Here is an 11,426-nt window from a genome sequence, read left to right as displayed (position 1 = left end):
CATATAGGCTTTTAATTTCTTCATGCTATCAGGGTAAATAGGGAAAATGAGAAAGACTGTGCTCAGTAGTAAGTCATACCCCATCTTCCACCAAATTCTCTCCCCATCTGCATTTCTAGTTAACATACTTGTTGGTGTTTTTTTGTTTTTGTTGTGTGTGTGTGAGGAGAATCTCACAGAATCATCTAGGTTGGAAGAGACCTCCAAGATCACCTAGTCCAACCTCTGACCTAACACTAACAAGTCCTCCACTAAACCATATCACTAAGCTCTAAATTTAAACATCTTTTAAGACCTCTGAACAACTCTACACAACTGTAGAAAACTGAATTATTAAAATTTGAAAAAAAAAGAAATATATAATACCATGTTACAGTATATTGATAAAGAGCCATAGAACCATAAGTCCACTTTTTTTATTAAAATAACACCAAGAAATTGATGCAGTAAAAGGAAATCATACAAAAAAAATAATGAATTTCAATCATTGAGCATGGAAACTGCATTCCAATCCTGACACGACTGACAGAATGTAGAAACAGAAATACTGTATTGAAGACGACTGCTGAAATTAAAGGTTGGCATGCTGGGCAAGGAAGGTTCTTATTCTTTGTAAGAGTTCTTTCTTCACACTGTCTGGTACCAAGGCTGAAACACATCAGAAAGCAAGAAGCGTAAAAGACCAAAGGAAAAATATGCTAACCTACCTGTATTGCAAGTGTAATGTATTATAACACCCATTTTTGTATTTTCTTACCTCTACCTTTGGGAGTGATTTCTGCCACCAGATCATCAACAGTGACATGCTCTAATCCTTTTTCTTTGATGACATCTGGGGAAGACCAAGACAGATATTTGAAGTCTTAATTAATTCAGTAGAAGACAAAACCTCTGTCAATGATTAAGATACAAAACCTGCAGGCATCAGGGAAGCCTATAGATTCTGGCCTAGATGTAGGTTATTAACTCTCTACCTACTGCATTGCTCAGTGGATTTAGTCTCCAATTCGTGCCATAGGCTTCAGGATGGAAACTTCCTACTAACGATGTATCTCAGTCAGCTCATAGTTTAAAATCAAATATTAGAAAGTTTATCTGAGCATTACCAGATGATGTGCACATTACTGGAGCATTTTGGAGTTTGCAAGCTAGCCTAAACATCTCTTCAAAAGCATTATTTACATAATAGTGAGAAAGATTCAACTGGAAAAAGATTTTTACTGCACAGAGGCAGTAAACACAACTCTTCGTCCTAAGTAGATTAAGCAACATAGCTCTATAAACCCCAGCACAGTAAAAAAGCAAGTTTGAAAGGTATAAATCTGCTGCAAAATAAAAGCAATGCTTAAGATATCCCATCCACATACCTGCATTTTAACAAATTACCTACTTATACTGCCTAGAAGTCTATTGAAAAAATGCAAAAGTCAATGCTGAAAAGCCTCAATTCAGAAGCATAAACCTAACGTATTTTGTTTAAACATTAACATTTTAACTTTGTCAGTATGTTTAAGAATTGCAGAGTCCTAGTCTCCAAGGTACCAAATATATTTTCTGAACTGACAACATGTGAACTATTTGTCAACTGTTTTTGGGGGTTAAATTCCTGTAGAAATTTATTTTGGATTGCTCATTTATTGGCCCTTATCCACACATGTGAGAGGTTGTGGATGCCCCCTCCATGAAAGTATTCCAAGCCAGGTCAGATGGAACTTTGACCAAGTTTTTCTGGTGGGAGGTGTCCCTGCTCATGGCAGTGGGGCTGGAACTAGATTGTCTTTAAGGTCCCTTCCAACCCAAACCATTCCATGATCTAGGTCAAGCTACCAAAACAAACAAACAAAAACCCTCTGTCTCTTCCATTGGAGGTTATTATGCCCTTAGTAAGGACAACTGAACTTAGGTTTGTCTTCTCAGCAGCTGCAGTTACAGTTCAGAATACAAACATAAATTCAACAATTCCAACTAACTTTACTACAGCAGATTATAAAATGTATAGTTGAAAAGGCAGATTTACATTCCCTTTATTATCTGTACCATTGAAATGGGTAGTCTCTGGCAGTGGCATCAGGCAGACAACTGCAAGCATTAGCCATTTCAGCCTTCTCTGCAAATTCACTTATGAAAACAATTTGTCATACACAGCCTCACAAAAACTTTGGCTGATAGAGCAAATCAGAATTAGAGCGAAAGCTCAAAGGATATGTTATTTATGCTAAGCAAATTTGACCACGTAGTAATACTTCTGGAGGCTGAAATACTACTTAAAAATTATCAGCTTCATACAAGTCAGTAAACTGTAGTAACGATAGTTAATTCAACACTAAAATTGTGGGTATGCAGAGGTTCATCAGCTTGTTTTCTCTTAATTAGGCAGATGATCTTATTTTCATGAATTGTATTCAAAAGTAGTAAAAATGCATGTTTTTTCTCTCCTGTATGCAAGTGACACAATTCTTTTATATTTTTAAGTTGTATAGGAACTCATCTTTCTCAAAACAAAAAGCTGTATGGTCATGAATGTTTAGGGAACTGATTCCAATTTTTTTCTCAGGCACTTATTGAGTTTCAGATTAGAGAAAAGTCTTAAGATTTTTTTTTTTTTGGCAAAGATGGCAAAATGCTTTCTTGCACATGAAAATAACTGCCAGAGATATTTTCGCTTCCCTAAATATGATTTAAATTGACTGTTAGACAGTAAAAGTTTTCATATGGGACCTTTATTTGGCCACAACCTCAGCTGACTATACAGGATTATTTATTTGACCACCAATTACCTTTGCAGTGTGCCTTCAACTGATCCTTCCAGCCACATTCAATTAACTTGGCTCTCAGCAAATCTTTAAGGCTATTAAGACAATAAACAAATGTATTAGGAACAGCAAACATTCCCAGCAAGCTCAAATATGCTTCAGCATGAAAAGTAAGCCCACGGTTACTACTAAGAGCAGAATTTCCAGACCAGCAGCAGAAATGGCTGAATGGCATGTAAACCCCATCCTGAACACGTATCAATTCAGCGTACCATGTTTGGACTATGAGAAGGAGTTGGCTCAGAAGCTAATTCAGTCTTAAGGTAGCACTGATGCTGCAGCCACAGAAAAGAGGTAGAAGCCTATGAATCTACCTGAGACTACTCTGTTGCAAATGCATGCCGACATTCAAAGCTGGAATATTTAGTTTGAAACAAGGCTTTCTACATGAATAAAGCCTTCTCTTTCTGAAACAAGAATTTGGTACTACTTTTGTCTTTAACTGTCTCCCCAGTTATGCTTTACTTCGTTTTGGGTGAAGAAGAAGGGAAAGGAATCTTACATCTTGTAGTAGCATAGTAAGAATGAAAGAAATCTCAATGTATATAATGCAATTGCAGAATTAGCACCTGCTTCTTTAATTTGAAAAAAGTGTTTTAGCATTTCAAATTCAAATTGGAACTGAGAACCCTGACCAATTAAACAACAAAATTCTACTTGTTATATGTAAGAAATCTTTTCTACTTAGTTTTATTAATTGAACTAAGACAAGCACTGTACTGCTTCCTACGTGTGGCTAGGAACTGTATGAGTAAGAAACAATGATACACATACTACATATATTGAGAGAGAATACTGAAGGAAAACTAAACAAGTGAAGGTTATTAATGAAAAACAGAAGAAGGGAAAATAAAAGTAATATCCTCACCTTTTATTTCATCAACTAGCAAGCTGACTTATCTTGTACCATCCTAAACAACCCTAGCAAAATTATTTTTTTCTGAATAAGTGGACACCAGCAAGAAGCTGGACTTGGTAGTTATAACCCTTTTTACTCCATGAATTGTGTAGAGGAAAGACAAACTGCTAAGAAAAAGCAAAATGACAATACAGGTGAAATTCACTGCTTCTGGGTATTTCTTAAATCAAGCTGAGTGCTTTGTCTCTGGTCAAACTTGCTGAAAATACAGCTGTTGACATTCTGTCAAAACTCTGCTTACTCTTAGAATAAAATAGGTCCCAGCACCACCTCAAGAAATTTCGTGCTCTGCTGCAGCTCTGTGCAGTCTCCAAGGGGATGGCCACAGCCAGGCAGGAAGAAGAGCACAGGCATTGTGTCAGTCTACACGAGGTTACGGTAGACACAGGGCTGTGCAATGACCTAGGAAGAAGGCTCCTTCTCATACAAGCCTAGACAATGAAGGAAATTGAGCTTTTGGCATATGGTGTTACACCTACACTGAAGCGAGGCGTGGAACGTTAAAAGCATGCTGATGTTGCATGAATACAATAGAAACAGAACAGAGTGAGGAGACAACAAAAGGCTGAAAACTAGCTGCCACAATACACCGTGTAGTTTACTTGTTTGCTTTTATTGGGCTCTACAATGATTTCTACAGGTGCTGTTTTATTCTACTACGTATTTCTTTCCATGGCAAAGAAAGATGTAGGAATACAGAAGAAAACTTCAAAAGCAGAAAAGGGTTGTCTCGTTGTCTTTATCAGGAAATAATGAGATTTTACTGCAAAGAAATGTATGTTAACAAGTTGTGCATGAGCCAAGAGTTCTCCAACACAACAAGTTGTGCATGAGCCAAGAGTTCTCCGACACAACCTACCAGACAACAAAGCTTTGGAGCTCTCAGGCCAACCACCCATCTTTTATTTAAAGGGTAAAATTAGAAAAGTGTTTAGATGATAATGCTTTTATAAAGCTTTACGTAATAGAGAAGATCTGCACATTCAGCCATTAAAAAAATTGGCATTTTTTTGGCCTTTTGACCATTTGGCGTTTTGGCGTCTTGCGCTTGAAGCCTGGCCGCAGCGCCCAACGCCCCCTTACCGTTCCCGCTCCCCCGTTTCTATCAGCTTCTGGTTAATGGTGGCTCTCATCTGGGCGTCCTTATTCATCTTGCAAAGCTGACCTAGGAGGGGAAGAAGAAAGTTATGAGGCTACCCACACGAACAGGGCTGAGAGAAGACAACGGGGGGGACGTGGGCTGGGGCTGCCCAGAGAAGCTGCGGCTGCCCCATCCCTGGAGGTGCCCCAGGCCAGGCTGGATAGGGCTGTGGGCACCCCGGGCTGGCAGGAGGTGTCCCTGCCCATAGCAGGGCTGGAATCAGGGTTCAGGTCCCTTCCCACCAGGCCGTTGTTTGGCTCCACGCCCTCCTGCTGCCACGGCGCCCCCCATCCCCAGCGCCCCGGCCGCCTCAGCCCTGGCCGCCTCAGCCCCTGCCCCCCTCTCTCGCCCCCGCCGAACCGAACCGAACCGAACCGAACCGAACCGAACCGAGCCGAGCCGAGCCGAGCCGGGCTGGGCGCTCACAACCCGCTCCCTCTTCGCAGCGCCCACCGGGAAATGTAGTTGGTGCGACCGCGCCGAGCTGGGTGCCCACAGCTCCCAGCGTGCTTCAGGGCTGAGGGCGCCTCCCGGCAGCGGCGTTCGGGGCAGAACTACAGCTCCCAGCGTGCCCCGCGGCGAAGGCGGTGTTGGCGGGCGGTGCTGAGGGGTCCCGCGCAGCCTCGACATGGCGGCCGCCGCCAGCTGCTCGCTGCGTGCCAAGCGGCTGCTGCTGGAGCCCCGCTTCGAGGGCTACAAGCTGTCCCTGGAGCCGCTGGCCTGCTACCGCCTCGGGCTGGCCGACGGTGAGCGGCAGCGCTGCGGGCGGGCATCCCTTCCCCTCCCTTTCCCTCCCCTCCGCACTGTGACAGGGCCCCGGCATGGCGGCGGTCCGGTCCCGCTCGCTCGGCGGACACGGAGCCTCCCAAACCCACCGGGGGCCGTGGTGAGGGCCGGTGGTGGGTGAGGCGGCCCGGGGCGGTGTGAGTCGGAAGGGTCTGGGGTGTTGCGTCCCGTTGTGGTTCAAGGACAGGGAGCTGCTGGAGGGAGCCCAGCGCAGAGCCACGAGGGGGGGTAAGGCAGCGGAGCAACTCCGTGACGAGAAAGGGCTGAGGGAGCTGGGTCTTTTCGTTTGTGGAGGAGGAGACTGAGGGGTGACCTTATTAACGTTTATAATATGTAAAGGGTGACTGTCAGGAGAACACAGCCGGGCTCTTCTTAGTGACATCCAATGGAAGTACAAACGGCAGCGGGTCCAAGCTGGAACATAAGAGGTCCTGCTTAAATGTGAGAAGAAACTTCTCACAGTGAGGGTGACAGAGCACTGTAACAGGCTGCACATAGGGGTTGAGGAGTCTCCTTCTCTGGAGACATTCAAAACCCACTTGGACGCATTCCTGTGTGACCTGATCTGGGTGTTCCTGCTCCAGCAGGGGGTTTGGACTAGATGGTCTTTTGAGGTCCCTTCCAATCCCTAACATTCTGTGATTCAATTAGCGTAGTCCTACACAATCTCTAGCAAATTGCTATTTTTCTTGGCTTGTTGTTCACAGGTAGATGTTCAGGCTGTTCACTGCATGCTCTGTTTTTTCTACTAAGCGATATCAGCGTTTGAGGTGCTGCTGTGTTAGTGGATGAATTACCTCAGCTCTCTGTTCACTGAGCAGAACATTGACACAAAGCCATATGGGGCACGGGTCCACATCCATACCCGTGCCCCCTGAAATCTCAGCATTCTAGCTTAATTGATGTGTGAAATTTGTGTCTGTTGTAAAGTCAATGAAGTAGCTGTTTTTTATTTATTTATTAATTTTTGTAAGACCAGACAGCAATTGTGGTATTCGGGCAAGCTGATCTATGTCTATATATGTACTGGACAGTGTACCTTCCTGTCTCTGAGTTATTAAGCAATTCTGCTTTTACTTTTGTGTTGACTACATTATATTAATAGCGGGACAAAAGATGTGTTGTATATGAATTGTGTATCAAATGAGTGAATGAAAGTTAGACAATACTACATGTAGACCTATGATAGGACTGGAAAACTTAATGAGAGTGCCATTTTTGTTACGTAGTTTAACATTTCCACTCTAAGACTTTACTGTAAGGTGTAGGTGCTGCCTTTTAAAATACCATCCAAATGTAAGACTGTGTGTGTGTTAGCATGCTATAGCTCTGTTAAAAGTAGCAACAACTCATGTAACATAAGTACAGCTTCTTAGTTTTTTGTGTCTTGGTTTTGAGATTAAAGTTTAGCAAAACTGGTTTTTAAGATAGTTTTGGATTATCTGTGATGGTTTTGCTCAGGCGGGCGACTGAGCTCCACCACAACCGCTCTCTCACACCCCCTCCTCAAAGAGGAACAGGGAGAAAATACAATGAAAGGGGCTCAAGGGTTGAGATAAGGACAAGGAGATCATGCAGTAATTATTGTGATGGGCAAAACAGACTCAGCATAGGGAGATAGTAAGATTTATTACCTATTACTAACAAGCTAGAGAAGTGAGAAACAAAGGAAAGAAATCAAAAGCACCTTCCCCCCCTCCCATCCACCCTCTTCCACCTCCTCCCCCCAAGTGGCACAGGGGAATGGGGGAATAGGGGTTATGGTCAGTCTATAGCAATTCTTCTCTGCTGCTCCTTCTCAGTCACTCTTGTCCCCTGTGCTGTGGGATCCCACCCACGGGATGCAGTCCTTGCTGAACTGATCCGGCGTGGGCTGCCCACAGGCAGCAGCTCTTCAAGAACTGCTCCAGATATGGGTCCGTACCACAGGGTCCATCCCCTGGGAGCAAACTGCTCCAACCTGGGTCCCCCACGGGCAGCAGCTCCTGCCAGGTCACCTGCTCCTATGTGGGCTCCTCTCCACGACCTACAGGTCTGGCCCAGAATCTGCTCCGGCAGGGGTCTTCCACAGGCCGCAGTCTCCGTCGGTGCAGGTCCACCTGCTCCACCGTGGTCTCCTCCACGGGCTGCAGCGTGGAACCCTGCTCCACTGTGGTACTCCATGGGCTGCAGGGGGACAGCCTGCTTCACCATGGGCCTCACCACAGGCCGCAGGGGGCTTCTGCTCCGGCGCCTGGAGCACCTCTCCCCCTCCTTCTTCGCTGACCTTGGTGCCTGCAAGGCTGTTCCTCACTCCTCTCACTCTCCCAGCTGCTGTGTGCCACAGCGTTTTTTTTTCCCTGTCTTAAATCTGCTCTCACAGAGGTGCAAACAACATCACTTACTGGCTCAGCTCTGGTCGGCAGTGGGGCCCTTACCAAACATGGGGCAGCTTCTAGATCCTTCTCACAGAAGCCACCCTTATGGCCCCCTGCTACCAAAACCTTGCCACATAAACCCACTACATTATTTCACTAAAATGTGGGTGTTCTTTTTGAACAAAGGAGGTGTTTCATGTAGGAATTAAGTTGTCCATTTTAATTATATGCAGTTTTATCCTTAATATGTTGTTCTGTCTGTAAAAAGGTCAAGGAAGCTGTGTGGTTCTCAGATAAGTATGCTGCATACCTATTCTAAACGGATGAGGATTACAGAATTTCATTAGAGTATTTCACTGATGGGAGTTCCTAATGGGTCTCTCCATTGAGGTATTTTTCATAAGAGTTGCAGTAACCTGTGTGATAGAAGTTGGTGTCTCTGTTTTTTTTCTTTATCCACTTCCCACAGCACAAAGACCCCGACTTATTTTCGGTCCAACTTATTTGGCTCTCCTGCTAAATCATTAATACTAAATTGCTGTCATTAATCATTAATGCTCTATTCTGGTGTGTGTGTGTGTGTGTGTAGCTATCAGTCTACTGGAGAGTAGAAATCCATTTTCTTTTTTTTTTTTTTTCCTTTTAATTAGTAGTCTGAAATGTAATCCAATCCAGGTCCTGAATCTGTCTTCTAGATGTTTTGTTCATCTCTTTCAGCCTGTCCTTGGGCCATGTAGCTGGCTCTTTCTCCGTTGTTTTTTTTTGCTTACTTCAAGGCAGTTTCCTTATACTACAGAGATGGTCTGTACCTGGACTTTGTATTGCCTGCTCTCTGTGGTCTCCATATGTGTTACACTGCGGGCATCCTCCCATAACTAGGCTTGCACTTTGGGCAGAAGTAATGGGTGGAGTTGCAGAGACCACAGGTGGCCTGTAGGCCCTGGCTTTTTGGAATCACTGCACAGGAAATTAACAAGCAAATTGACATCATGTGAGAGGGCCAGGGAGTTTGCTTTTATTTCCTCAAATTGGGAATGAATAATGAAAGATAATAGCTGAAGAAAATGTCAAATAATTAAGAATGCTGTCAGCATGACTAATTTATGATTTTATTTACAACTGTGCGTGAAAATGTGGCACTAGAATCTGGAAGATTAATGGAAAAATGGATGCTGAATTTTGCCTTTGTTTTCCAGGAAACTGCTTCAGCTTGCCTCAAATGACCAGGGATTTGGAGTTCTGCCTGTGTGGCATCCCAAATCTTGTGGCAGTGAGATGAGCATGTAGGTTTTGGAGTACTTGGAATAGGTGATAATAAATAGGTCTTGTTCTTAAGTAGAACTGAATTACCCCTGCTGTAGCTGACATATGTGCAGTCTTATGACAAACTTGAGCATTAAACATTACCTTCTTTGCTCATTAAAAGAAGTATTTTTTATTTCTTTGCTCTTAAAAAAGAATGTCATGTTTGTTGTTTTTAAGTTGATCCAATTTTATGAATTTCACTGCTGCCTTTACAATCAAATGAGAAAAAAACTTGGTGCATGGAATCGATGGAGACTGGTACTCGTGGAGCAGGTGGCCAGCAGCGTGTGGTATTGCTGGGCACCTTATAGTGGTTGTCGTGCTTGTGGCTACAGCAAGCCTCAGTGTCTGACCATCGTGTCAAACTGAGTTGCAGGCAGCCTAGCAGTGAATACTGCCAGGCTGTGGTTGCCATGAATGTGTTGGTCAGGTGTGCAGCTGAAGCAGAAAGAAATGTAAAAGCCCTGTTAATTTATTGGATCTAATGGGAGAGGGCAATTTCGTCATGAATTTCTTAAATATATGCTCACAGTGGAAAAGAATTGTGAAATTCTTTTACAAGATTTTCCCCTTTAAATACCGTGATTCATGTGTTCTTTGTTGTCCTTACTGGCTGCCCCTTCTGTCCAAGTTCATCTCAACTTTCACTGGCTGTTCTCTTTTCTCACCTCACCCTGGTAATAGGTTTCAACTAGGAATGAGTCACACAGTAGTAATGCCTTTAATGCCCAACTCTTCATCCTAAATTTTGTATATTTTTCTCTTCATTCTTCTTCGTTTGTGTCCATAAGTTTTACTCAGGTGCTGCCCTTGCACTGAGTTTTGTAATGGCATTCTTTTTCACTCTTGAGAAGAGGCGTTAATAAGGTACTGCCTTGCTTGCAGTCTGCTTAGACTAGAAGTTCTGTGCTTCAGTGAAAAGTAGTTCCCCATTCACTGTATTTCATTGGAAAGTACCTGCCCCTTAGTAATGCTATGAGGAAAAATGCATTTGCGTCTTCTTGTGGAGCCAAGGACACTGATAGGTTTCAAACCTTTATAGATATTTCCTTTTGTAGTATACTAGAAAACTGAAAGATTACATGTGGAAAGAAAAGCACCTTTGAAGTCATGTTTGGGAAATATTAAGAAGGTGCAGGGCATGGCTTCCCCAGGCTTTTTACAGCCATAGATCAGAAATCTAGGTTTAGATCTCAGGGACGTGTGACTGTTCTTATGTTGTACTTTGATTTGTTGAGAAGGAAAAAGATAACATACAGGTGAGTTCTGCTCTACAACTGGTGTTCATGAAAATGATTCTCACAACTGGCATGAGACAGCTTATAAATCAAGGTGTTGCCAAAGTGACACTTTGACAGTTGCTAGTTTCTGCAGCTTCTTCAGTTTTTATGTTCACGTGAGTGTGCAATAGAGCACGTCTACTTCTCATACCTGTGTAAGCAATTTGATCTGATGAAAATACCTCCTGACATGATAGCTATAATGAAAGTGTGCATGTTTTCAGCAAATTGTGTGCTTGTTAAACAGTAAGCTTGTGTGTTCAGACTACTAATGTCTACTACAGTAGACAAAGCAAGCCTTTTACTCAACAACAGCACAATGCTGCCATTAACAATAAAAACACATTTGTTAATGTTAAAAGAATAACTGATGCTGGGTTAGAAAGATCTCTGCATACTGACCACTGATACTAGAAAATAAATTAATGGAATATTTTCCACTAGTGTAAAGTGTATATGAAATACTGAATTGCTTCCACTGGGTGGCACTGCAAAACAAAGAATGACATGGAAGCATGTAGCATTTGATGCGCCCAAATAATATGTTGGTATAATTATTTTACATATTTTCCAGTATTTTAAAGTCATTGTGATGTATTCAGCAATGGACAGTGTGCGGTTTTTATTTCACGTGTGTTCTTCACTTTTTTTGTTCAATTTTGCTTTGTAATGTTTGGTAACAGATGCAAGACTCAAGTATTCAGTTAAAGTATAAATCCCTTGTTAGTGCTTTTTATTCAGAGGAGACTTTTTTGCTGTACAGAATAATTAATTCTAAGGTGATCCAGTTAGGTTAGGGACATCTTGCTCCTTTTGATTCTTATG

General features: G+C 42.9%; 2 protein-coding genes across 9 annotated transcripts in view; one reads left to right on the top strand and one right to left on the bottom strand.

The window, feature by feature from the left end:
- Positions 1-398: 398 nt before the first annotated feature.
- On the bottom strand, positions 399-5,352 carry ENY2 (ENY2 transcription and export complex 2 subunit). Of its 6 annotated transcripts, none has more exons than XM_035317821.1 (5): positions 5,300-5,352; positions 4,816-4,897; positions 2,778-2,848; positions 758-832; positions 399-648 (listed from the first exon to the last, which is right to left on the bottom strand). In XM_035317821.1, exons 2-5 carry the CDS (start codon positions 4,881-4,883, stop codon positions 572-574), a joined length of 291 nt encoding a protein of 96 aa, XP_035173712.1. In that variant the 5' UTR covers positions 4,884-4,897; positions 5,300-5,352; the 3' UTR covers positions 399-571. The 6 variants fall into 6 exon arrangements, with proteins under 6 accessions (XP_035173712.1, XP_035173711.1, XP_035173714.1 ...); XM_035317820.1 differs by having other exon boundaries at positions 5,279-5,308; XM_035317823.1 differs by lacking the exon at positions 5,300-5,352 and adding an exon at positions 5,264-5,282.
- Positions 5,353-5,458: 106 nt separating this feature from the next.
- NUDCD1 (NudC domain containing 1) overlaps positions 5,459-11,426 on the top strand; it is a 36,461-nt gene continuing 30,493 nt past the window's right edge. Inside the window, exon 1 of one of the 3 annotated variants that reach the window (XM_035317817.1) lies at positions 5,459-5,619. In XM_035317817.1, the coding sequence (XP_035173708.1) occupies positions 5,502-5,619 (118 nt within the window). In that variant the 5' untranslated portion in view covers positions 5,459-5,501. Of the gene's footprint in view, positions 5,620-6,518; positions 6,589-9,217; positions 9,300-11,426 lie in introns of those variants that run through there. The other 2 variants (XM_035317819.1, XM_035317818.1) reach the window with 2 other exon arrangements.

The sequence above is a fragment of the Oxyura jamaicensis genome, chromosome 2 (genome assembly GCF_011077185.1).
Source record: "Oxyura jamaicensis isolate SHBP4307 breed ruddy duck chromosome 2, BPBGC_Ojam_1.0, whole genome shotgun sequence".
NCBI lineage: Eukaryota > Metazoa > Chordata > Aves > Anseriformes > Anatidae > Oxyura > Oxyura jamaicensis.
Note: the sequence above shows the minus strand (reverse complement) of the source record. Positions and strands in the feature narration are given on the sequence as shown.

What these genes read in the sequence shown, in the direction of transcription:
- ENY2 (XM_035317821.1), bottom strand. Translation starts at nt 4,883, where the DNA reads ATGAATAAGGACGCCCAGATGAGAGCCACCATTAACCAGAAGCTGATA. An exon ending in GAAACGGGGGAGCGGGAACG is followed by an intron (nt 2,849 to 4,815) that starts GTAAGGGGGCGT and finishes TTGTCTTAATAG; the next exon opens with CCTTAAAGATTTGCTGAGAG. An exon ending in GTTGAAGGCACACTGCAAAG is followed by an intron (nt 833 to 2,777) that starts GTAATTGGTGGT and finishes GGTCTTCCCCAG; the next exon opens with ATGTCATCAAAGAAAAAGGA.